Genomic DNA, 25,489 nt, shown 5'->3' with positions numbered 1-25,489 from the left:
GGCCGGGACGGTCGGAACCCCCGGCTGCTGGCAGGGAGGCATAGCACAGGGAGGCATAGCGCAGGGCAGGGCAGGGCCGGGCCGGGCCGGGCCGGGCCAGCCCCGGTGTCCCGTGCCAGCTCCCGCGGTACCGGGCTGGGGCCGCCCCTCGCCCCGGCACCTCCCGCCGGCTCCCGGCCCCAGGCCACGCCCCCGGGGAGGCCACGCCCCGGCACAGTCCAGGCTCCGCCCCGACCCTGCCCTCTAGTCGGAAATCGATTGCTCGGCGCTCGGCGCGGTGGGTGGAGCGCCGAGGCGGTCGATGGGACAGCTGACTCGCAGCCGCAGCACCGGCCATTTCCCGCCGGCCTGGCCCGGCCCGGAGTGGAGTCCGGTGAGTGCGGGTGCCGTGGTGGGTTCTTGCGTCCCAACAGGGGTTGGGTTTCTCTGTCTGGGCATTGGCTGTGCTTGCTGGCGGCCCCCCTGGCACCGGCGGGCTGGACCGGAACGGCGGGCCCCGGTGAAAGTGCGGGTGTAGGGCACCGGCTGCCCTTGCATTCCCCCTGCCCTGCGGCTCTTGCATCCTTGTTTTATCTTTCCGCTTTTCCCTCTTCCCCTTCCGGGGACACCGTGCAGGGCTCCCCGGCTGCCCGCCGGGCTCTGTCACTTCCTGCTGGGCCTGGCAAGGAGCGGCCTGGACCGCGCGGTTGAGTCATGGAACAGCGGGGTGACCTGGCCCGTGTCTGCACCTTTTCGGCAGGCTTCTCCTCCCGGGCACGAAGTCGCCTCTCCCGCAGGCAGAGACCATGCCCCCGAAATTCAAGCGGCACCTGAACGACGACGAGGTGACGGGCTCTGTGAAGAGCGAGCGGGTGAGTGCCGGCGCTGTGGGGCGGCCGGTCCTTCCGGTGCTGGTGGCCGTTACGGTCCGGAGCGGTGCCCGGGGTAGGCGCCCACGGAGGGCAGGTGGTTGTTAGCGCACCTTGGGGACCCTAAGGTCCCCGCACTGCCCCGTGCCGTTAGCCGCTGGTCGGCCGGTGCAAGGTGAGCTACGGCTCCCTTTGCCGAAGGGGCTGCTCTATGTCCCGTGGCTACGGGGCCTAGAAGCCCGGGTCGCTGTCGATAATGACATTTAGTTAGTGGGGGCACTGTCCGTGCAGCAAACCTCATCTTTGTGTTTTAAAACAAACCTCACTTGGAGATCCTGTCTTGGGAACCTGATTCAGTTCCTTCAGGCTCTGAGATCCTGGTGTGCTCCAGTTTCCTGCCTCTGCACAGCTAGGCCTGGGCATCACAGCTCTCCCCTGCGTTACTGGCTGAAGGACTCTTGTGAAGTTACCCTGTGCTTTACAGGTCATTATTTTTTTTTCCCTATCACCAAGTTCCCCTGATGTTTCAGGCCTTGAATACAGGTCAAAGTGGTGCAGCTGCCTGTTTTAGACAAAGTGGATTGAAAGTGATATGTTTGTTCTGGGGTCATGCTGTGCTAAAACTGTGTTTAGACCGTAGTCTTAAATGTTGTTACGGTTCATGACAGCCATCGGCAAGATGAGGATCCTGTGTTGCCAAAGAGCAGTTTGCTCAGCCCTTGAGGGAGGCAGTGGCTGAAACTATTTTGTTGTCTTGCTGTTTGCTTAAGTAGATTAAGCAAATGTGACAAGGCTGGAAATGCAGGTGAGCTTTAAAATAAGAGTACTGTGTTTCAGGTGGGAGCTGCAGTTTATGCACAGAGGAAGCAGCTCTCGATACCATAAGGACAATCCTGTGTGTTCCTAGGCCCACATGCTTAGTGTGCCATTCCCACTCTTGATTTTTTTTTTTTTTTTTTTTTTTTGACCCTAAGTAGATGTTCTAGGGAGCTCTTGGCTCGATTGGAGAATTTGTGCTGCCCTGTTATGAGAAATGAACTCTAGTACTGTCTGTCTGAAACTTTCAGGCTTAAGTGGGATTGCTCTTAAAAATCAGGCTTTGGACTGTCTGATGTAGTACAGCGGAACAGCAGATCTGAGCCCAGGAGGAGCCCTTTGGTGCAAAGCAGAGGAGCTACGAGACCATTCTGCTTTCCAGACTGGCCATGGCTTTTGCTTGAGTTGAGGGTTTGGAAGGGCCAACCTCTCTGGACGTGCCTTACAGGGAGCCCAGCATGTTTCCTTGCAGTCATCCTTGCATCTGCTGCCATTAGATGGGTGGAGACACTCCCAGTGTCCTCCACATTCAGAGTGAATCCGAATTCCCGTGTGGATGGGACACTTCAGGGTGGCTGATGTTCTTTGAGTAGCTGCCATTGACAAAGTGCAGCACTGGGGATTGTCCCTTGAACAAACAGGAGCTTCCTTCCACAGCTGGCCTGTGCAGGGGCTCTGCTTTTTGCTTGCTGACACTGGCTGCTTCTGCATCACAGGAGTTGTACTGACCCCTGGAACTGGGATTTGAACCTTTGCAGGCAACTGGCCATTGATATAAATCCAGTTTGGCTCAGCAGCAGAGGTGCAAGTTGTCCCGAGTCAGAGCTGCAGAGCTATGCATTAGTCCATGCTTGCAGAGTTAGCAAACACTGCTAAAGTGATAATAGCAGGACAGAGACATCCAGTTCAGACCTTGGTCACAAGGGGAGAGAAACAGAGTGACTCCAAACAAGAGTACTGTCAATCCCCTCCAAAGGAGGGCTTGCACATAACCTGCAGTTAGAGGATCCTGATTGTGTCTTAAGAGCTGGAAGTGTGTATGGGAAATGGTGGTTGCTTGTTGATTTGGTTTGCCTCTTTTCTGTGCTTGCAGAGGAACCTGTTGGAAGAAGATTCAGATGAAGAGGAAGACTTTTTCTTGTGAGTTTCTGAATGGCTGCTCTAGGGAATGAAATGTCTTAACTGTCTAAGCTCCAAGACTGCAGGTGTCGAATACCAAAAGCTGCTCCTTTGCCTTGTAAGGGGGGACTTGGGAATCAAGCCCTTTTATTCCTTTGAGATGAGGCTTGGCATCGAGCATGAATTAGATTTAATAGGTGTGACCTTTATAAGATTGGGGTGTCCCACGCATCCTAAGGCCTGGGAGGGACTGATGCGAGGTATGAGAACAATCCTCTGTCCACAAGGCGTTGATCCTCTGTTGTGTATCTTTTGAGTCTGGTTTACAAACATGTTTTCATTGTACCTTCCATCCTGATTGCTCTTTTCTGCCTGCAGGAGAGGGCCTTCTGGACCAAGATTTGGACCTAGGAATGACAAGATCAGGCAGTAAGTTGCTGTTCCTCAGTGCCACACAGATAATACTTTATTCTGGCACTGTGAGCTCCTGCGCTGTCTTAACTATGTATTTCTTTGGAATAGGAACATGGCTTGTACTTGCTTTCTTCTAACTGACATTTCCTTCCCTACATGTCCACAGCTAAGAGAAATCTCAAATTTGATCCAAGTTGTCAAGAAAACATGCATTGACAGAGGCAAAGGGATAGGATTGTATTGCAGTAGACCAGTGGAATTTCTAAAGCTCTTGCTGTATTCTGATGATGATCTGTTTCCTGCTTTTATGAGGCTCACTCTCTAGAACATTAACCCTGAATTCTAACCTTTGCTAGCACCCTTTTTTTATTTTTTTTTTCTTTGTTGCTTTTTATTTCATCCTGTAACTTGCTACTCAACATTACAAGAAAGCAAGTGGTCAGGAACACACCAAGACCATGTTTTTTGGACAGTAGCTATTCTCTGGCCTCTTCTTAAGACAAAAACCTGATATAGGTCACCTGAAGATAAGCAGTGACTCAGTGGGGTCAAAGCAGCTGGAAAACAGGAAACCATTATGGCTGGAGGAGGATTACTGACTGTATTAGGGCAAGAAGGAAGGAGTGAACACTCTGGATCCTTCTCCCATTGGGTCATTTCCTGGATGATGCTTGTTCTGGGTTCCAGTTTGTCCTGCTCTTATTTATGAGGGATGCAATGGTAGGATTTAATGGAAAAGGGGGGGATATTCAGAGACTCCTGATTTGTGTTGCACTGTTTCCTTTGGTGATCTTCATGGAGCCAGAACAGAGATGTATGCAGGGACTGATGACCAGGCATTACTCAGACTGTGTTGACCTGTGTGCAGCCTGAGTGTTGCTCTTCATTAGGGATTTTTTTCATGCCAGGAAAAAGGCAGAGCAAGCTCTGAGATGACTCATTGCCAGTGTTAGTGCCTGCCTGTGTGCCCGCTTGCCACATTACCTTGACAGATGAAGGGCACTTGAGTTATAAGAGGTACTGTGTTGGTCACTGTGCCCTGTGTTTTCAGGAGGTCTCTGTTCCCTCCAAGGTGTGAGGATGCAGTTGACAGAGGTGAGCTGGTCCTTAGGGTAAGCCAATATGGATAAAGCCTCCCTCTAGGTCAGGGCCAGGCTGATCTGGAGTGGATGAGAGGGATGAGATTTGGTTTTATCAGTGGGGTTCTGCCCTCTAAAAAGGTGTAGAGGGGGTGACATCTATGCCTTTGTCCTCTAAAGGAGGGGCTTAGGTAGAGGAATAATACAGTTCACTCTGTATTATTGCAGTGAGGAGGAAAAGGAGGGTTGGGTTTCAGTTATTGCTGAAACACTGTAAGGAAAAGACATTTTAAGGGGGAATTTGAGCATTTAGAATGCTGAGGCATAGCTGGCTAAAGCTAGAGACTAGCTGTGTCTGGAGGAACAAGGTGTGAAGATGGGTGTAAAAGGAAACTGGATGCAGGATTGGATAGAGGCAAAGATGATGGGATTATGGGAGCAAAGGTGTGAAATACATTGGACGTGAGAGACAAGACTGGAAACTTTTCCTAGTTGTCTTTGGCAGCGAAGGAACTTGGGTCAGGGTGGTGAGTTTGGCAGCAGAGACCCTCAAAGCTGGCTCAGCTGCAGAAGGAGATGGTGGGGAACACTGCAAATTCCATAGGGAAAAGAGCTGATTTAGAGGCAGCAATAGCAACAGGAGAAAGTGTCACAGTCCCTTCTGTGCTGCATTTTCATCCTTATGTGTCTGGAGGTTCAAGCTCTATTGTCCCAACAGCTGCTGGGTTGGGGGAGACACTCCTGGTAATTAAGTGGCTGCATGAGGTTCCTTAGGCTCCCTTCTGCGACCTCCCTGTCCCTGGGGAGAGCTGCAGCTGAAAAGCAGCTTTTAATAACCTTCTATCCTTTTCCCAAAAGTTACAAAGAATAGGTAAGGGAGAGCTGCTCTCTTTGCTTTTGCTTTCAGGCCGTGTGAGAAGTACTGAGTGTGTGTCATGAGAGCTCTTACTGCCTTTTTGGGGGAAGGCGAGATATTCATCTTCCACCTGTTTTATTTAGAACAGGAGCCTCTCATTGCAGGTTATATTTTCAAAAACACTACTAAAATCACCCCCTTTTCTGTGCTGCTTCACCTCCTACACTGCTGATGTTTCTGCTTTCAGGTGACTGCTGCTGGCCCTGGTTGTGCTGGCGATGAGGCTGAGCATGCTGCCATGGTTCCCCAGGAGTCTGTGGTTCCCCAGTTGTATTGCTGAGGGTGGCCAGCACTGGAGCTCGGCCTCAGTGGTTCTGTCTGTCTCTAAGTTACATCTGGAGGAGGGGGAGGGTTTGGGGAATGGTTTCAAGGCAAGAGTTGACAGCAGCATCACAGGGCCTGGCTGCTTATCACAGGTTGCTGGCTGTGCAGTGGACCCCAGCCATAGTCCAAGCTTTCATTTAAAGGTGATACTGAGACCATGTTGACAGGCATCATTGTTAGGTATAATCCTTTCAAGGACTGAAGGCTTCAGGGAGGCATTGGCTGCTGTCTTCCTCACAGCTGGGATGAAACAGCAAAAAAACCCCGTTATCTGTGGCGTGGTTTAGTGCTGACACCCCATTGTTGAGTACAGCAGGGCTTTCTGCTGGGCAGCTTCTCTGCAGAGAGACATGCCTTGGAGAACACTGTGCTTGGCTGGCCTCCTGCCTTTGCACTGTCCATCCAGCTTGGCTCTCCATCCTGTTCCCTCTTGCCTGGGTTACTGCCACAACGAGGGATGTTTGGGTTTAATTTGCACCAAAATACATAGCACTATTAATAACACTGGGGTGGAAAATGTAAGTGTGTCATGCTAGCTGTAAACAGCCAGCTTGGAGACAAGAAGCAGCCTTGAGCAGCGCATCCCATGGTGCGTGTATGGGCTGTTTATGGTGTCTGAAGAATGCGCCACTGTTGTTAGGCAAACATTGTGACCATCCCAGGGAGTTTCTCAGTAGCTAACCTGGAGTAGCCAAAATGGGAAGGTTTATTCCTCCCACTCTGGACCCAGCAAAGCACTAAGAAAAGAGGAGCCTAAAGCAAGATGAGTGCTGTTGAGTCTCTTGTTGCTTTGATAGTGTACACTTGCTGTCCTTATTTAAAGCATCATATATGCCGCAATTAGTAAGAAGGAGGGTCATGGGAGGCATATTTTATGCTTTTGTCTTGCTTTCTTTCCTGGCAGGTATTCTCCTTCATTTCTCTTGTAAATCTGGCAGGAGTGAAGCACATGAAATACATGTGTCAAAAGCCAGTATCTCCCTAACAGGAAATACACTTCATATTAGAAGATTCATTCTCTCTTGCCAAATGAAACAAGAAAATATTTTCTTCTTGATGTGACTTGAATTTCCAACCTTAAGCATGCCAAACGAATGAGAATTTCTGAATTTGTTGTGAAACTGCAGGGCTAATGAATAGGCTGGGCACCTTTCAGACCCCTCCCAGAGAAGCATGTCTTGCAGCAGTGATGGATGGGAAAGAAAGAAAGCAAGGGCTGGCCTAAGGTCTGGCTAGAGCACTGTGTGAAGAACGAAGTTTCATTCCCTGGCTTGGTCTCTTCTTCCTTGCTATTTTCCAGGTTCTCTTTGCATCAGATTGATTTGAGCACCAGGAAGTACTGGGGTGCTCAAATGTGTCTGTGTTCCATGGGAGTTAAACATCTCAATATTTGCAAGAGTTTAAGCCTTGATTTCTTTGTGCTTCCACTCTCCATCTGTGAAATGCTTTGTTCATTTGGGGATGGCTAACAGCATGCCCAAGCTATGCGCAGGTAGCAGAGGTGCACAATTTTTTGCCAGCAGCTCAAGTGAAAAGAGGTGCGATGCTGAGATGCAGCTTGGGCAGTAGGGTCTGTGCTCCATAGGTCTCTTCCAAATGCTTGATGTACCAGAGCAGCTTCAAATTACATACCTGCCCACTTTGCCTTGAACACTTTGGGGTGCCTCAGGACCACAGCAGCGTCCCAGGTGCTGACTTGTACTTGAGGCATACCGGGTGGTGCCTTGCTCTGCACATTCCTAGATGCATTGTAACTGTGTGTGCTCCCACTTGTTAGTTGTACCAAGATAACTTGGTCACAGATCTGTTGTGGGAGGAAATCTCTTTATTTTGCAGCCAGTGAACTATTCTAGAAACATTTACATACTGCAGATGTAGTCTTCTGCTGTGAAACTGATGTTTAAAGCATTTTAGTTCTTGCCAAGCAAAATAGCAGATGTTTCCGCTTTTCTTCTCTCACCCCAAGCTATAGCAGCATTGCTGGCAGCTCTGAGCTGGGACTTGCCCATTGTGCTGAGGTAAGGAAACCCCCTTTGCAGAGCATGCCTCCTGCTCACGTCCTCACCTGCTGCCCCAGGAAAGGGCCACAGGGCTGTGCGTGTCCTCTGTGGGGTGAACACTTTATTCCACAGGCACCACCACTTTTCCCAGGCAGCATCTGCCTGCATCTTCAGTGCCACCTTCCATGCCTTCTCAACGGTGGCAGCTCTGCCTCATACCTTGTAAAAGGATCGGGATAGGGTCATGGGCACAGGGCATGCTCCTGCTGAGAGGTGTTTGGGGATTATCTGTGCCTTTCCCCTCCAGATAAGAAACTCCTGGCATGTGGCTGTCACTGCACAGTGTAGGTGGATTCAGAGATGCTGCTCCCACAAACTCTGCGATGTAGCACAGGGAAGGCAGGTTCCTTTCTTGTGGTGTCCTAAATAAAGCAAGTTTTCATATGCATTGCTGGAGTCCAGCATGTGCCACGAGGGCTGTTAAATCAGAAACTGGCTTCAGAGGTGTTGCCTGACTGTTCCAGCTCTGGAAGCCACAGTGGTGCTACAGAGCCTGAGCTAAAATGCTAAGATGGAAGCCCCTTCATATTCAAAGATCTGGAGCTTGTTTTAGAGCTTTTTTTTTGGGGGGGGGGGGAAGCCTTTTAATGATATTCCTTGCCTGTGTTTGGAATCATAAGTCAATGTGAGCAAGGCATGTGCTTTTCCTTTGTGACCACTAGTGCTTGTGGCAGCTGCTCATCACTTGGTGCAAGCATCTCACTGGAGCCTGGGGGCTCTGTACCTCCTACAAACACCTAAACTGTCATCTATGATCTGCTCTGTGAGCCGCATGTAGCTGATAGGGAGGCAGGAGAAATAGGTCAATGTGAACCTATGTCTCTAGTTAATTAATTAGTGGTTTGGTGGCTGGAACAGAGCCCTGCTCCTGATTCTGCAGTGCCCCACTGACTGGCCATGGGCAAATTGCTCTGAGTCTCTCTTGGGCCTGGTTTCCTGGGCCATGGTGGAGGATAATACTGTCCATCATCATATCAAGTGCTCTGAGCTTAGGTGCTGGATGATGGCTCTCTGAGTAGTGGAGTTGGGTCTAGTGCTGCTGTAAAACCCTGATTTGGCAAAAAACATCGAGCTTCTGCATCTGTGAGATGGCAGTGGGGAGGAGAGGGTTTTGTATGGTCTGAAGAAGGTGGTATGACTAGATAATTTGGGGAGCATGACTGTGGATGCTAAGCAGGTGCTAAAGACAAGGTGCTGGCAATCCTTTCCCTTGGGGACACCAGTGCCACACTGTTAATAGGAGGTGTGTGTTTATGATAATGTGGAATGCTGCTGAAGTGGCCTATTTGTGCTGCATATTTAGCAAATCCTGGATGCATTTTGATACGTTTAAAGTGCTTAAATGTTTTTAATCGAGGCAACCTAAGCTGTCAAACCTAAGACTTATGCAGAGTGAGTGGCCTGGAGCTATTTCTGGTTTGTTGCCCTGCGTGTGTGTCGCATTACCTCCAGTACATTGCTTTTGCCACTTACTTTCTGGGAACGGTATGTCTCAAACAATGTATTGTCTCCCTAGGGGCCCAAGAAATTTCTTATTTCTGTCTCCAGGAAAATCAAAGTGTACTAGCTCCAAAATACAAACCAGAATGTAGCAGTATTTTTCCACCAGGAGAATTTTTCTGTCTTACCAATGTGCCTTTTTTTAATGGAATGAATAAATGCATTTATAATAACCCTGCGGGTGTGATTTTAGGCTACTGTTCACTGAAGCAACTACCCACAGAGTTGCGTAACCTATGAGAAGATGAATTATAATAACTTGGTTTAGTTCATATAAGCCAATTTCTTTACTGTTCTCTTGACACCCCTGGCAGAGTGGGATTCATTTAGCAAATCGGTTCCCAGAGGCATGAGTGCACCTTTATTTTCCCCTAGTTACTTAGCAAAGGTGCATTGCAAGGTTCTGTGAAATCTGGAAAGATAAGGTGTAATTTTTATACTTTAACTTCTGTGAGCTATTCTGCAGCACAGGTGCCTACCAACAGCAACTCATACCTTTTCTTACTGCATTTGGGTGTTAAAGATGTTACAGAGGGTACCCTATGTCTACTGACTTCCCAGTACCCTCTGAGCCCCTTGTGTTCTCTCACCCTTCCTGGGATTGCCAGAGACCCACCCCAGGTGATGCCATACCTCTTGCTTTCTTGCATCCCATCAACCTCCCTCCAGTGTTGTCCCCTTCAGTTTTTGTCAGTGACCTCAGGGATCCTGCGAGCCTGGGCAGCTCTGAGCAAGGGCTGGTGCTGCAGAGTACAGCTGGTGGTGTTTGCTTCTGCTCTTCATGCTGCCTTTGCTCTGCTCTAGTGTCCAGAATCAGGTGGATGAAGTCATCGACGTTATGCAAGAGAATATCACAAAGGTGATTGAAAGAGGCGAGCGGCTGGATGACCTGCAGGACAAATCAGGTGCGATGATAAATGCAGCTCTGCTGATCTGTTCCCCACATCTCTTTCCCTGCTGCTGGGCCAGGTTACCTGTTTTCAGCTCAGAATGACAGACCTTGGCTTGTATTTTTGCCCTTCCTGGGAGAGGTGTATCACAGCCTTAGGCTGCAGATCTGACTTTCTGCTGACATTCCCTTTCCACCTCCGCCTTCTGCTCTGCATAGGGGCATTAGTTTGGAGGCATTTGGGTACTGTGATATGGTTGGTCCTTCAAGCAAAGGTAGATTGATCTGTTTCACAGTGGCCTGGAGCACTTCTGCTGTCTGCTCCCCTGCTGGCTAGCAGATCAAAATCCTGTCGTTGGAGGGCAGCCAGTACAAAGGGGGCTCAGTGGGACTCTGGCAGGTCTGTGTGTGCTCTAGCAAAGGGCGTCACATTGGCGTCTGCTGTGGCTTTGGTGAATCACGCTGCGGTTGGGTCTTTTCCACTAATGCAGAGTTTATTGCTTAAAACTGAGTGGAGTCAGTTGAATGAGCGGATGCTCCAACGCCCTCTGTGTGCCACTGAATCACCTCTTTTCTTTCCTTTGATAGAAAGTTTATCAGACAATGCCACAGCTTTTAGCAACAGAGCCAAGCAGCTTCGGAGACAGATGTGGTGGCGAGGCTGCAAGGTGAGCAACAACAGGAACAGCAGAGGGGATGGAGAAGTTCTGCTTTCTAGCTGAAAAGATGCTGGAGGGCAAAGGCCTTCTTTCAGGTCAGAGCAGCTACATATGGCACCCTGTGTAACATGCCTCTGTGCTCCTCTTGCAGATGAAGGCAATCATAGCACTGGTGGCAGTCATTCTTCTGCTTGTGATCATTGGTGAGTAGCTCCAGGTCACCTCAGCCATGTCTGGCATAGTGAGTGCCACCACAGTGCTGTTGCTCCTGTGGGAGAGCACCTGAGCCACTGTGCCAGGCCCTGTTCTGCCTTAACATGTCCTAAGTGGTGCCTGTAGATCACTCTGTGCTCCTCTTCTGCAAGACTTAAATGTGCATGCGGAGGGGCAGGCTCAAACCAAGTCTTGCTGATTGTAGCCAAAGAAAGCCAGCGCTGCCTAGGCAACACTGGATTGATCCAGGGCTGGCACCCATAGATCCTGAGGCTGGTGGGAATAGGTGGAAGAGTTTCAACCAGAACAATGGCTTCCAAAGACCTCTCCACATATTATCAGCCAACTTGCAATGGGTCTGCTCCCTGCACATGCTCTACCCCAGAACCGTTGTGCTTAATTCTCACCAAGTAGCTGTTGTGGATCTGACATTGGTCCCCTCCGCTGCCCTCTGCCCTTCCCAGTCTCTCTGGAGCTCCCCATAGCAGTGACACCACTGCTTTCCCTCCCAGATAAGTAATAACAACCAGAGCATGTTTCTTCCAGGCAGAAGTAGTTCAGCCCTCTGCCTGCAGAATGATGTGCTATAGGGATCCAAGCAGCCCTGCATGGCAGCACTGCTTTTCTGTGCTACTGGGTCTGGAGGGTTTTCCTCTCACCCACTGTGGCCGGGGGCAGCTCTGTAACTGTTTTTGTTACTTCAGCCAAACCCTGATGGCCTGTTTGTCCTCCTGACACACAGCCTGCAGCAGGAGAGGCAGAGCTAGCAGCAGTGCCAGAGCGTTGTAGAGTGAGAGAGAGTGATGGAAAATCCCATCTGGTTTCAGTTAGGGAAGCTGGAAGAAGATGAAGGTGGTAGGAAATGTTGTCTAGCATGTGTGCAGGCACAGATTGTATTAGCTTGAGCTTGGAAACACACTTTCTCTCACAGATGTTTGGTGTTTGTTGCTACAGGAATGGGGGGGGAATCTCTAGCAGGGAGGGTTGTTGCATGCAAAGGTGTGTGGCTGAGAGCTTGTTTCTTTGTTTTCCAGTACCTATAGTCCTGAAGTACCATACCTGACCAGGCAGCTGGAGACTTTGGTGGAGCTGGCTCTGGGATAACCAAACTGCTGTGTAATTTAAGTGAGATATCTGTATATAGCTTTGAAGTTGTTTTTCTCCAAGGAGTGAGGAGGCAGTGGCAAATAGCCAGTTCTAACAGTGTTTTAAGAACTGCCAAATGACCCTTTTTTGGTTGAGTACCTGCTCCTGCTGTCAGATTTAGTTTTTTCTTTTATATAAAACAGAAGATTCTGTTCCCAAACTGCCTGTTTTGTGGAATTCTGGGGCTCTGGTTTGGAACTGGCTACTTGCCACTACAGTCTATCTGTATATATGGTCGAGTTGTAATATTAATAATAAAAATACCACTTGAGCAGTTCCCTGCTGCCTGCTGTGGCAGGCTAAGGGGACTGTCCCTTCACTGGAGTAAAGGACAGGAAAAGATGTCTGAAGAGAAGCATACCATTATGTTACAGGGAACTGACCCTTCTGTGGAGAACTGCAAGGGTGTTTTTTCTCTGTTGTTCAAAAAAAAAAGGGGGGGGGGGAATTAATAGGTTTTACAATCCAGAAGACTTTCTGGTCCTGCCATGGGAATGCACAAGTTCAGTGTTTTCAGTATTGCTGCTTACAACTGTGACTAAAGACATTCCAGTAAACCTATTTTTGACTGTATATATGGAGTTCTTGCATATCTTCATAATGTTCTGGAGGACATTCATGGCTTCCACTGCCAGGAGTCCTGAGGAAAGGGCCGTTTCAGTGTTTTCCTAACCAAAAGCAAGAAAAGTGGGTAAAGCCCAGCTTGATGGTACAAAAATGGAACAGGAGGACAGCAACTCTCCTGAAAGCAGTCCGCAGTGAGCAAGTCCACTTCACATTCAGAGCTCTTTACCTTAATGTGGTGGTTCTGAATGTCAGCCTGTTTTCCTGCCCTGTGGGGTGGGAGTTGTTCCCAGACACATGTGTGGAGAGATGTTGGGGCCCCTGTTCTGAACTAAATGGGAGCTGAGCTCCTCATGGATGGAGTACCCCCTCCATGGGTGGTACTGCTGTGTTTGGGCTGTTTTCAGCCTTTGTCTTGGGTGTTGGTGGCAATTCTGTTTGCCCTTTATTTTTCAAACCCTTGTTCCTGAGCTGAGGTCAGGCTCTCCTGGTTCTTTTTGTTGTTTCTTTTCTGAGGAGAGAAGCATTATCCTGCTTTGCATATGTCTGAGAGTACTGGTAGGATGAAGGCTTCACGACAACCATGCTCTATTAAAGAACTGCTTATAGATGCTGAATTTTGGAGCTGCTGATATGCCTTCCAAGTCCTGTCCTTGCTGGGTTTGGCAGATCTCTGTCAGCAGTATGTCCCTAGGGAGAGTTTCCAGGTAGTGAACTCTAATCAGGGCAGGCACTGTCATTAGCCCCCCCCCCCCCCCCCCCCCCCCGAAGTGCTGTCCTTGGCACCATCCTGGCACTGCAGTGCTTCAGAAAGGCACAAGTGCTTTCCAGCTGACCTGGATCCATAGAAAACAAGGTGAAAAGGTTAGCACCCCTCACTATGGACTGTTAGTGTCTTGTGCCTGCCTGCTACTATGGACTCATCCTTCAGTACCAGTAGCACTGGAACAGGCCCAGTGCAGGCAGCAGGCTCCTTCCCTGGAAGAGCTGGCTTTCCTCCACAGCCTTGCCAGAGTGCTTCTGCAGCACCTCTCAGGAGGCTGGGGTGCAAATGGTTGTATTTGAGATGCAGATCAGGAAAAGCTGCCAAAGCCTTCACCACACAACTTCCCTGAGTTGCCAGAATTAGGTGTTGATCAGTTTTAGGTTCAGGTCACTCAGTGTCAGAGCTGTCCTTCAGGGACCAGCTCTGGCTGTGAGATACACCAGCAGCAAATCAACAATCCTGGTCAGTAACTTCACAGTAATAGAATTTACTGAGTAAGTTTTATAGATTTGTTTGTTTGTTTGTTTCCAAGGCTGAAAATATCATTACAGTGTTTGGTCCTCGGGTATGTTACAGAGCAGTCCTCCTTATGTTCCTCTGAGATACTGTGGTCTTTATATTGCAGCCTGTGCCATCCCACCGTGGACTGCTGGCAGGGTGAACTGTAGTGAGTGGAAAGGGTTGTTATTTCCAGCAGTGTCTGCATGCTTTGGGGTTGGTTTTCAGTTATGAAACATTATGAAAGAGATTTTACAACAAAAACAATTCCTTCACCCAAGTGTGTAGGGTCTGTTTTATCCATTCCCTCTTTGTGCAGAAGACAGGCCTCTTCATTAGCTGCTGTTTTCCACATGATTGCTTTTTTAGAGGGAATGGCATGTTTTGGCTGGAGTTGTGTGCTCTTCCTGCGGGGCTCCCTCCTCCAGCCAGGCTTGCTGGTGTGACCCGTGCAGTGAGACCCTGGGGTCCCCATGCTTGGGGATGCAGGTGGGGAGAACCCCTCTCCTGGTGCTGGGCAGACCAGAGGGGAAGAAGTCTCCTAGGGGCTGCCCCTTTGCGAATCAGGAGGTTCTGGTGGGGCTGGGTCTCATCTTGAGAGCTCCCAAGCCCCTGCTGCTTTGCAGGGTACTCTTCCCCTGCACCCTGTTGCTGGGGAGCACTGGGCTTCACTGACCCATTCCTCTAGGGCTCCCCAGGGCCGCAGGGACCATGTCGTGAGTCCAGGACTTTTTGCTACAGCTGGCCCTGCATCTGCCTTCAGAAATTGCAACTCGACCACTCCTACACGGGAAACCCAGCGGCAGAGAGTGCAAAGACATGCCAGAGGCCGGGCGGGAGTAACAGCAGAGTATGGAGCACGATCCGCTGCCCGATTCCCCGAACTACGTGTGATTACACCTCAGGGAACACAGGCAGTGTGCTCCTCCGGCCGCGGCTGCCAAACGCTGGGGAGATAACCGGGGACAGCGGGCGCACACAGCGCAGGAACACTTCCCCGCCGCCCCATGGAGGGGCCAGCGCCCGCTGCGCGCCCTCTGCGCGCCCGGCCTCCGGCAGACAGGGCCCGGCCACCCCTCGGAGCTTCTCGCGGGACTGCCCGCGACGCTCCCGCGCATGCGCACGGGCGACGCTGCGCACAGCAGGGTGGCAAGCGCTCGGAGGACCGGAAGGTCGGGAGCCTTCCCCATTGGCCGTGTGCGGCGGTGCCGGCTGCCGCTGCCGGCGCTGATTGGCTGCTCGCCACAAAAGCGCGACTCCTTGGGCTGTGAGGATGGCGGCGCCGGTGCGGCGGAGCGTGGTGTTCGTGACGGGCAACGCCAAAAAGCTGGAGGAGGTGGGGGCGGTTGCCTGGCAACGCTCGGCGGGTGCGGCCTGGCCGGGGCCGGGGTGTGACGGGCGGGTTTTCCTCCTTGCTCCCTCCGCAGGTCACTCAGATCCTCGGGGACTCCTGTCCGTACACGTTGGTGGCGAAGAAGATTGACTGTAAGTTGGCGGCGGGTCTGGTGGGGAGGCGCCGGTGCGGCGTGGCTCGGCGGTGTCCTCACCACCGGTGTTTGTGTTCCCAGTGCCGGAGTACCAGGGGGAGCCAGACGAGATCTCCGTGCAGAAGTGCCGCGAAGCCGCCCGGCAGGTCTCTCGTTTTCTCTCTCCCCTTTCCCGCCGGTCGGGGCGGTAGTGAGGATGCGGGGAAACCCCAGCCCCGGCGGGACAGGAGGCAGCCGGGGGCACTGCGGCACCCGGGACAGTGTGAGGAGAGTAAGGGGTACATCTGGGCCTGGTCTGGCCTCGCTGCGCTCCCATCACCCAGCTGTTTCTGGCCTTCAGGTGATGTTGACTTCTTGTTGGTGGCAGTGTTCTGGCTGTCCTGCTGTTGTTCCTTTGGCCTCCTGTGTCCCTCGAGCAGCAGTAGGATATGACAGCTCCTTCAGTCCAGCTCAAGCAGCAGCAGCAGACAGGGTTTTCTGTGAGCTGGAGCTTCTGATGGATCACTTTCCAGAGCTGTCTCTGTGATGGGTGTCTTAAAAGAACCAAGCGAGCACTGGGACTCAAGAAAAATGCAGGCATTCCTCCAGGACACAGGCTTTCCCTTTCCTGGGAAATTCCTGGCCCCCAGGAAGACAGGGGGTATTCAGCTCTGCTCTCTTTTTTCCATGTGAGATCTTTCCTTCTGTTCTTCAGCCCCTCTGGCCTGCCTCAGGAGAGCATGGGTTTGATTCTAACTGTCTGGTGTGTATTGCCTTTGAGGTAAACAGCTCTAATGACTGGTGAATTTTTGTGATATTCCTGTTATTGGGGAAATGTGAGAATAGGATAGCGCAAGAAAATGGGTTTTGAGGTCGTGCCTTCCTTTAGGTCTAAAGTTTCCATCTCTTCGGCTTTCGCTGTAGGTTCAGGCACCTGTTATAGTAGAGGATACCTGCTTGTGCTTCAATGCCCTGGGGGGGCTTCCAGGACCTTACATGTAAGTAGGAAGGACCTTGCTTCACCTTTCGTGCTCTGGAGTTAAGAGTGCAGGCTGGCAGGGTATGCTTTACAGGGGATTCTCCATGTGCCAGGGCCAGTAGGGTCAGGGAGGTGATTACTGGTCTGTGTTCTCAGCTTCATCCTGCACCCCAGGGACTGGATTCAACTCTATGAGCCCTGCTGAAGGTCATGGTGCAGGACAAGAGAAACAGACTTGAACTGTTGGCTCTGGCTTCTGATCTACAGTGCCTGCTCTTGCAGCCAATTTGGGAATATGGTGCCACAGCAGGGCTCTGTGTAGTTAAGGTACCATGTATTTCAGCAGGACTCTGGGCTGAGTGGCCTATAGGTTCTCATAGGGAGTGCTTTAATCCAGCAGATTACAAGATTACTATATTACAGTGTAACTCCACTAACAAAATGCTGCCTTAGCTTCTGGAATTAACTTCTAGCATGATTAATTCTTCCAAACTATCTCTGCTGAGCTAAGCAGAGACAGAAAAACTTTATATGATGGATTTGGCACTAGAACTGAGTGTAAGATGTGAACAAGTCATGTTAAGAAATGTATTTTCATATGTCAGTGCTCATAACTGAGAGCTGGGTTATCTACCTGGACCCCAGTACTGCAGTAAATTAAATACTCCACTGCTGTTTTCACTGTGTCCCTTTCGGTTTAAGAGCTGAGTCTGTTATCATTGGTAAGTAGTCCAGAAGGAGGTGATTTGACAGCACATTTAAGAGGGATTAAAGGACTTTGAAAATGTAGGCAACAGTGTCTCAAAGATGCCTGTATTGCTGAGGTAATAGCAGCAAAAATGAATTTTCCCTCTGTTCTTCCCCTTCAGAAAATGGTTCCTGGAGAAACTCAAACCAGAAGGTACTGCTTCCCATGTTACTGCTCTGCATGTAACTCAGTCCTTTTCAAAATGGATCCCTGCCTGTGCTGGGTTCTGCTGGGTGTGCTTGCACATCATTCTGTCTGTTTCACAGCCAGTTCCTTTCCTATCTGTCCAGCTCTGTCCCTTTGCATTCCTTTCTTCATCCTGTTCTGTGCTCTTCTTCATGTGACATTTTTCCTCCCAGTAGCTTTGGCATCATTGCTGGATTCCCAGACTCCTGCTTCCACAGGATGGTGGCAGGGTGTGTGGAAACTTCCTGTTTGTCATCAGTGTGACCTGGAAGTACTGCTGCTCCCTTTGGCTTCTGTGCAAGCCCATCTCCACTAGTGTTCACCACCCCTGGTGTGCAGTGACTGCTTTTGATCCTGTAGTTAAGAGTGTGGCTGCAAATCCCATGCTGGCATCATGAGCACGACTGTTAATCATGCTAATTCAGAGTGAGCTTTAGTCCTCTCTGCTGCTGTGTGCTCATTTGCTTTCACTCACAAATTAATAGCGGGGTCCTGCTCACTCTGTGTTAGATCAGAGGCTTTGACTTCAGTCATAGGAGGGATCCAGCCAAGAGTATCCTTGTGCCTGAGCTTTGTCACCTCTGCTAGTTTTTCTTCTTGTGACTGTAGAATGCTCCCTCAATCCGTCTCTAGGTAGGTGTGTTGCGCGCCGAGAGAGAGGCTGTAACGCGGGATCCTTTGTGTTGCTCAGGCCTGTACAAGCTGCTGGCTGGGTTTGAAGACAAATCTGCCTACGCTCTCTGTACCTTCGCGTTCAGCACTGGAAACCCAGAGGAGCCAGTGAAGCTGTTCAAAGGCCAGACTCATGTAGGTGGTGTGCCTGGGGGAGGGAACATGCCGAGGGAGGGAACATGCTGAGGGAGGAGGGCTGCAAATTCTCTTGACAGCATTGTCTCTGTTGACAATTTTAGTGAACCCTGGGTCACCAAATGCCCTCAGAGCTTCTCCATGGGAGAAGCTGGGAACAGGCTGATGGAGAGGGCAGGTGGTGGGTGTGGAATGCTGCAGCCCTTTCACTCAGCTGTATGCACCTAACTCCGTGTTACCACAGTCTCTTCAGCCTCCTCATCTCCCCCTGGCAGGGTTGTATTTGAGTGCAGATGTTAGTTCTGTTAATTGGGGGGTAAAGGTGCTGTCAACACAGGGCACCGCAATGGAGTGCTTAGTTTGGGGCTGCTAATTTTGCTCACATCGTGGGAGGGAGACAGCATCAATGCAGTGAGCCTGTGGTGACCACAGTGTGAGCTGTATCTGCATGTAGCTCTTTAGTCTGTGTTTGAAATGCTACTGCAAAGCTGCAAAACCATGGCTCACAGGGCTCTTTTACTTTCTTGTGGTAGGGGCTGATAGTGGAGCCCAGAGGCCCTCGAGATTTTGGCTGGGATCCCTGCTTTCAACCAGATGGCTACAACCAGACGTGAGTGGTGTTTCACCTAAGTGATTTATCACAGAATAGTTAGGGTTGGAAAGGACCTTAAGATCATCAAGATCCGAACCCCTGCCATGGGCAGGGACATCTCACACTAAACCATGTCACTTAAGGCTCTGTCCAACCTGGCCTTGAGGCTGTGTGTCAGGAGGAACATGCTTCCGAAGGAGGGTGGGAGGGGGAAAACGCCCTCCTGGATCTGAACGTGGCAGGTTACAGGAACTCCTGGATCCAGATTGGGATTGTTTGCTTTGCCAGCCTGTCACTACAGGCCTCAGCCAAGCAGGGTCACCTGCAGTGAGCAGAGGGGGATGGGAGAGGATAGGACAATGATGAGCCCTGCTGTAGCATCTCTGCTGCTGAGATCTGTGGTTTCTTTCCAGATACGCTGAACTGCCCAAAGCAGTGAAGAACTCCATCTCGCACCGTTACAGAGCGCTGAGTGAGCTCTCTGCCTTCTTTCATCAGAGCACTCTGATGGCGTCACGCGCGGGGGGACACGTGCACCGGGAGCGGGTGAGGAGCTGGCCGGGCATGGAGCTGCTGCCCCGCAGCCCCAGGGAGTTCGGCTCTGCCCGGTACTGGGATCGGTTCTTCCGGCAGCGCGGGCAGCGCTCCTTCGAGTGGTACGGGGCTTTCCCCGAGCTCTGCCCCGTCCTGCGCAAGTATGTCCGGCCACGCGATAAGGTGAGCCCTGTCCGGTACCTAGCGCGGTGTCCCCGGGCTGAGCCTTCCCCCGGCCGGACCCCTCCTGCGCGGCGACTTCTGCGCCGCCGTGACCCGGCTTAAACTTCCCGGCGTGGGGAGCTCAGGGGGTTAAACCACCCAAATCGTCCCCAGCCGAGATGCAGCGGGTCCGTCGCTTCTGTGCCTGTGTGACTTTTCTATGTGGAAATCACAGAATTGTTAGGGTTGGAAACGTTATCTTAGGGCCCCCGAGAACGGGTTTGCAAGTGTGGTTCTCACAGAGGGCTCGTGGCCGTGGCTGATATTTGCTTGTAAAATGCTTTGGGGCACATTTCCAGGGTGTTTTCACCATCGCGCTGCTCTTGTGCTGCTCCCCAGGTTCTGGTAGTGGGCTGTGGGAACTCGGAACTGAGTGAGCAGATGTATGATGTGGGGATGTGCGAGGACATTGTGAACATCGACATAAATAATGCAGTAATCCATCAAATGCAAGAGCGGAGCAGGAGCAAGAGGCCGAAGATGAGCTATCTGCTGATGGATGTGCTTCAGATGAACTTTCCTGATGCTCACTTTCATGTGGTCCTGGACAAAGGCACACTGGATACTATCCTCACTGATGAAGAGGAGGCCACTCTAGCTAAGGTGGATAAGATGTTTGGTGAGATCAACCGGGTCTTGCAGGTAGGAGGGCGCTACCTCTGTGTTTCCTTGGCTCAAGCCCATGTGCTGAAGAAAGCAGTCGAATACTTCTCCCAGGAAGGCTGGGTTGTGCGTGTCCATCAGGTGGCTGACAGTGGGGACAAGCAGCAGTTTGTCCTACCAGTCTTCATCTACGTCATGACGAAGTTCAGGAAGATCACTGGCTCGGCACCACAGATCCTGGAGATCTGCTCTGAGGAGCAGGACAAGCCCATGCGGCTGGAGAGTGTGGAGCGGCTGGTGGCAGCAGTGAAGGACAGGCAGCATTATGCCCTGCTCTGCAGCCAGCTGAGCAAAACACCTTGTGAGGAGCAGGTTTCCGTGGATCTGTGTGACAGAGAGAGCGGGAGGCCTCGCTACACGCTGCATGTGGTTGACAGCTCCTCAGTGAAACCTTCCCAGGACAATTCCTTCGCCATCTTCATCAGTAAGTACAGCTTGTCCTGTCTGCAATGAGACAGTGCTCTGACCAGGAGTTGCAAAATGGCCAGTGATACTGGCCCTGCTGAAATTGGGGCTGGAGAAGGAAATAACATGGCTATTCAGGGTTTGGTTGATATTTAGTCTTGGCTTCATGGTGGGACATGTGTTTGCCTGGTAGTGCAGGCAGAGATCTGGCACAGAGCTTGCTGACTGAGTAGGTGCCCATCTGGCAGTAGAGGGATGCTGCCTGCCCTGCCTCCAAGGTGGTGATTTCTGCCTTGATCCTGGTGACCGTCACCATAGCACATCACTGCATAAATCCACACCACAGCAGATGCAGACAAAAAAGCCTCTGCTCTGTGTGGGCATTCTGATGTGCCAGGGCCAGGCTGCTTGGGCCTGTGCTTTGCTTTTGTGCTTGTATCTCCTGGAGGCACGTCAGGTTCTGCCATCAGCACTCTCCTCCTGATGCACCTGCAAAGCTGGGGTTGGCACAGCCTGGAGACAGGTTGTGAGGCTGCTGGACACCCCCTTCCTATGAGACATAGCTTTTCCAGCCTCCTGTGTGAACCTGCCCAAAATGGGGGAGGTCCCTGCTCTCTTAATGGTTGCCGAGCACAGCTCTAGGCATCCAGCATTACATCTTCATGATGTGTTGCCATTCGCTGTGGCTCCTCTCTCAGAAGCTGGGGTGTTCACTATGGGACTGGCACAGGCTGATGGCAGCCCCTTCTGCAGTCCCACAGGGCAGAGAAACGGAGTGGCTCTTTGGGACAGAGGAAGGGCGGAGGCAGCTGGCCACCAGCGCGGGCTTTGGACGCCTGGTCACAGTGGCCCTGCACAGGGAACAGCACTACGAGGGCATGGCCAGCATCCAGTCGGAGCTATCAGGAAAAGTGATGGAACTGGCCCCTCCGGGCCTCCCTGCCCGGCAGCAGGTGAGACTCACTGCCTGGCCCCCCTCACTTGGCTTCCCCAAAACTGGAGACAGGTTGGCTTTTTGCCAGCAGCAAATCCCTCTTTTTCCAAGGGAGGCCAAGCTGCAGTGCATTAGCTGGCTGCCTTTGTCGGGAGGAGACTGCCCAGGTGCAGCTCTTCTCAGTTTTCCCTCCAGCTGGCTGCCTTTGCTTGTAGGCAGGGTTTGAGGTGCCTGCACAGAAGGATTCAGTGTGAACTCCTTGCTCTCAAAAAAAAACAGCATCCCAAGGAAACCAGGCATCCTGAAACACCTGGTGCCTTCTTAATCCTGGCTTTAACTTCTGTCCCTTCTGTCTCCTTCTTCCTGCCCCAACTCCTCAAACCTGAGCTCTTGTAAGAAGTCTTGGGGTGTTTGCTCCCTGTACCCCAGTGCGTGTGTACAGGAGGACAGCTGGTGTCCCCAGCTTCCCTATGGCTGCCTACAGTAATTCCTACTTCTGCTACACTGTGCCTGCTTTGTCCCTGCTATTTAGCAGCAATGCCAGGGTCTGTTCCTGTAGCCCTTCCTTCCTCACACTAGTCCCTTGTTCTTCCTGCAGGTGCCCTTTTTGTCTGTGGGAGGGGACATTGGGGTGCGGACATTGCGGCACTGTGACACCAGCCCCCTGAGTGGGGAGTATGTTGTGGAGGATGTGAAGGGGGATGGCACTTGCTACTTCCGTCGCCTCATCTTCCTCAGCAATAGGAACGTGGTCCAGTCGGAGGCTCGGCTCCTGGCCCGCACCCCTCTCCCAGGTATATGGGGCAAGTAGGAAGGGGTAGGGGCCAAGGGTCACTTTTTGGGGTGGCAGAGAGTGAGATTGATACAGGAGGAGGATAAAAGTCCTTCTGAGACTTGTCTGCCATGTCCTGAAGCAGCCTGGGGAGCTCTTCTACACTCTGCTGTATGCCTTGTGGGTGGGACAGGGGTTGGGGGTTGCTACCCCTGTCTTCCACCATGCCTTACAAGCTGATGCCTCCTGTCATTCAGGCCAGAAGAAACGGAGGAAGGACAAGAAGAAGCCCAGCCTTGCTGAGCCACCTGGAGCCATTGACAAGAGCTACCTGTGCTGCGAGCACCACAAGGCCATGGTTGCAGGGCTCTGCTTGCTGGGGGGCCCTGACCCCCTTTCAGGTGACAAGGCCATGCCAGGGGCAGGCACCCATATGTCCTCATGCCTCAGATGCTTGGGGAAAGGCTTTCCTGGCCAAAGTGACCCATGCACCCTTCCCAGTGGTTGGAGGTGGGTGTGTGGGAGGAGCTGTGGGAACATTGCCATCCTGGTGGCTCACTGTACACTCTCCATTGGCAGGAGCCCTGCTGGCAGTGCTGGTGGTGGGGCTTGGAGGGGGCAGCCTGCCCCTCTTCATCCATGACTACTTCTCGCAGGCCTGTGTGGCCGTGGTGGAGATTGACCCCTCCATGCTGGAGGTGGCCACACGTTGGTTCGGCTTTTCCCAGGATGACCGGATGCGGGTGCACGTCTCTGATGGCCTGGACTATGTGACCAAGCTGGCAGCTGAAGGTACCGTATCATGGAGCATCCCACGCACCCCATCAAGCCTTTTGGGTGACCTGCTGGGGACTGGAGCTATTTTCACCCTCTGCTTCCCCATCCCTGCCTATCTCCTGCTATGTGTCATGAGCTCCAGCCTTGCCAGGTCTCTGCAGTTCGCAGGCCTGTCGTTGCCAACATGTGCAGGGGACTTATATTTGCTGCCTCCCCCAGTGTTGAGGGCTGCTGCCTTTCGTTTCATTTGGAAACTCCAAGGGAGAGAAGTTGCCATAACATGGCAGAAGGAGTGTCTTGACCACCACATTCATTGCCTTCCCAATGTGCATGGCTTATCTCTGTCCCATGGGCTAACAAGTCTCTGCACTCCTTCCTGCAGCCTCAGCCCAGTACGATGCCATCATGTTTGATGTGGACAGCAAAGACCTCACAGTGGGGATGAGCTGCCCGCCCCCAGCCTTTGTGGAAAAGGACTTTCTGCAGAAGGTTAAAGCCATCCTCAAGCCAGAAGGTAAAAGGGGAGATCTGGCAGCCAGGCTGCCCTGTCCTGTGTGGAGTTTGAGTAATGGGACTGCCACCATTTCTCATCCTGGAGAATAGTGGCTGCATCCAGGATTGCTATGTGGCATCCCCCACTGCTGGCAGCTCATGGATCTGGGTGTTTCAGTGGGTGTTGTGACAGCAGGGACCAGGGTGGTGCTGCTGGGTCAGGCAGGCTGAGACATCCTGTGGGGCCAGGAAAGGTTGGGGGAAGGCAGATGGTGCAGGCGGTATCTGGGAATGGATCCTGTGGCCACCCACAACCAGTGTGGCGGCAAGGACATGGAGCTGAGCCAAGGGCACTGTGGGAATGGCAGTACTCCTTGTGCTGCCATGGTGGGGATGTCTGCAGCAGACTGGCACCAATTCAGCTGCATTCCCACAGGGAGGTGGGGAACAGGGCAGGCTACACAGGCTGGTCTGAACTCCAATCCTCTCACCCTGCTGCAGGAGTCTTCGTGCTCAACTTGGTGTGCCGCGACGCCCAGCTGAAGGAGTCAGTCCTGGCCACCCTCAGGGAGGTCTTCCCGCTGCTCTACATGCGGCGCATTGAAGGGGAGGTCAATGAGATCCTGTTCTGCCAGCTCAGCCCTGAGAGCCAGTGGGACCCCCCAGAGCTGGGGGCACGTGCCCGGCTGCTGGAGGGGTCTCTGCGGCAGCCTGGGCGCCCCTGGGACAGCTCATACGTGCTGGCAGACATGCTGCAGGCTGTCAAGATCCTCTGAGAGGGGCTGTGATGCCACTTGAACGGGAGAGTCCTCACTTGGGTGCTGTGGCCCCATAGCAGAGGGGTGCCCATGGCTGGGACTGCTGCCCCCAGTGGGCTGCTGCTGGCCTAGGTGTATCTGAAGGATGTGACTGGCATAGGGAGGCACTCCCTGGGAAGGGATCCAGGACCCTGGAAGGCTGTGCAGCCCAAGGGGCAGTGTTGGGGTGGTGAGAAGAAGGTGCTGCAGGACTGTGGGTTTGGGTCTATCCCTATTGTTTTTCCATTGTGGGGGAAAATGTCCCTCTGACTGTTCCCTTCCCCTCCAGCACAGCTCCTTCCCTCCGATGCTGCCTTGCCTCACCCTCAGCATCCCTGGTCACTAGTGTTTGTTCAGAGCCCTCAGCCCTGCCCTAAGCCTGGTTGTTAATGTGTGTGGGTGCACTGGGAGTGGTGAAAATAAAAGTGCTCAGGGCTGTTTCAAGGCCCTCAGTGCTTTGCTAGGCTTATTTTTGGAGTGTTCACCACCCCTGAAAAGGTACAGTCACCTCCACTGCTCAAGGGCACATTCTGGGGGCAGCCAGCTGCCCACTGTACTGCACTGCCCATTCACCACTTTTCCCCAAACTGTACCCTGCTATGTACCTGCCCCTTTTCTGCATCTCTTCAGCCATTGCTACTGTTAACTGTAACCCCTTATGTTTCCAACCGTTTTTCATGCCCCTGGGCCAGCAGGGACCCAGCCCTGTGTTTTTTCCCCTGGGCACACCAAACTGCTTGCCCAGCTGGCACAGGTCAGCTTTCTCACAGGATTAGAAGGATGTGCATTGCTTTCCCCTGTCCTGGTCCAGCATCCCATTTCTGCCCAGGTGGCTTATTTTATTCTTCCCCAGAGTTTCAAAGCCTGGTCTTTCACTGTGAAGTTTTAGCTTAACAGCTGACCCATGCATCCTGGCTGGTTACAGAGCAGCTGACCCGCTGGTGCTCCCACATTCATCAGAAGCTATTTGGGAGGGGGGCTCTTCTTTCTTCCTTACAACAGCAGGTACCAACATGAGTCAGATATGTTAACCAAAGTGGCTGGCTTGTAGACATCAAGGTAACAACCTTCTCAGGCACCATGCAGCTTTGACACTGACCCAGTACCCTCACCCCATATTTTCTTCTGCCTCTGGCATCCTGCGCAAGAGCATCTTTCGGATAGCTGCTTCCCAAAGCAAACCCTTTCCAGCCACCTTTCCACATCCCACGGTGGTAACAACATACCAGAAGCAGCTCAGAGAGGGATCTGACCTAGCTGTTGCCACAAAGGCAACAGCAGCCTCATCTCAGCATCACTGCCAG

At 52.0% G+C, this 25,489-nt stretch overlaps 3 protein-coding genes across 5 annotated transcripts; all 3 read left to right on the top strand.

The window, feature by feature from the left end:
* The first annotated feature begins 267 nt into the window (after positions 1 to 267).
* On the top strand, positions 268 to 12,556 carry VAMP4 (vesicle associated membrane protein 4). Of its 3 annotated transcripts, none has more exons than XM_057427135.1 (8): positions 268 to 368; positions 777 to 851; positions 2,758 to 2,804; positions 3,162 to 3,212; positions 9,881 to 9,981; positions 10,554 to 10,633; positions 10,776 to 10,827; positions 11,872 to 12,556. In XM_057427135.1, the coding sequence occupies exons 2-8, from the start codon at positions 786 to 788 to the stop codon at positions 11,898 to 11,900; spliced, it is 426 nt and encodes a 141-aa protein (XP_057283118.1). In that variant the 5' UTR covers positions 268 to 368; positions 777 to 785; the 3' UTR covers positions 11,901 to 12,556. The 3 variants fall into 3 exon arrangements, with proteins under 3 accessions (XP_057283118.1, XP_057283117.1, XP_057283116.1); XM_057427134.1 differs by having other exon boundaries at positions 274 to 368; positions 740 to 851; XM_057427133.1 differs by having other exon boundaries at positions 280 to 373; positions 740 to 851.
* Positions 12,557 to 15,028: 2,472 nt separating this feature from the next.
* On the top strand, positions 15,029 to 19,132 carry ITPA (inosine triphosphatase; the record flags this gene model as incomplete). Its single annotated transcript, XM_057427199.1, has 8 exons — positions 15,029 to 15,147; positions 15,239 to 15,296; positions 15,380 to 15,444; positions 16,202 to 16,275; positions 17,126 to 17,157; positions 17,882 to 17,997; positions 18,531 to 18,607; positions 19,003 to 19,132. Coding segments are annotated over exons 1-8 (615 nt in total), but the record flags the coding sequence as incomplete, so codon positions are not given.
* A 20-nt stretch (positions 19,133 to 19,152) lies between these two features.
* On the top strand, positions 19,153 to 24,620 carry METTL13 (methyltransferase 13, eEF1A N-terminus and K55). Its single transcript, XM_057427203.1, has 8 exons — positions 19,153 to 19,306; positions 19,685 to 20,432; positions 21,167 to 21,366; positions 21,946 to 22,141; positions 22,377 to 22,520; positions 22,699 to 22,911; positions 23,279 to 23,410; positions 23,890 to 24,620. The coding sequence occupies exons 1-8, from the start codon at positions 19,154 to 19,156 to the stop codon at positions 24,162 to 24,164; spliced, it is 2,061 nt and encodes a 686-aa protein (XP_057283186.1). The 5' UTR covers position 19,153; the 3' UTR covers positions 24,165 to 24,620.
* The last annotated feature ends 869 nt before the right edge of the window (positions 24,621 to 25,489 follow it).

The sequence above is a fragment of the Pezoporus wallicus genome, unplaced genomic scaffold, assembly GCF_028554395.1.
Source record: "Pezoporus wallicus isolate ANWC-B61680 ecotype Strahan unplaced genomic scaffold, APGP_CSIRO_Pwel_v1 scaffold_7107, whole genome shotgun sequence".
NCBI lineage: Eukaryota > Metazoa > Chordata > Aves > Psittaciformes > Psittacidae > Pezoporus > Pezoporus wallicus.
This window is presented reverse-complemented; position numbering and strand designations above follow the sequence as displayed.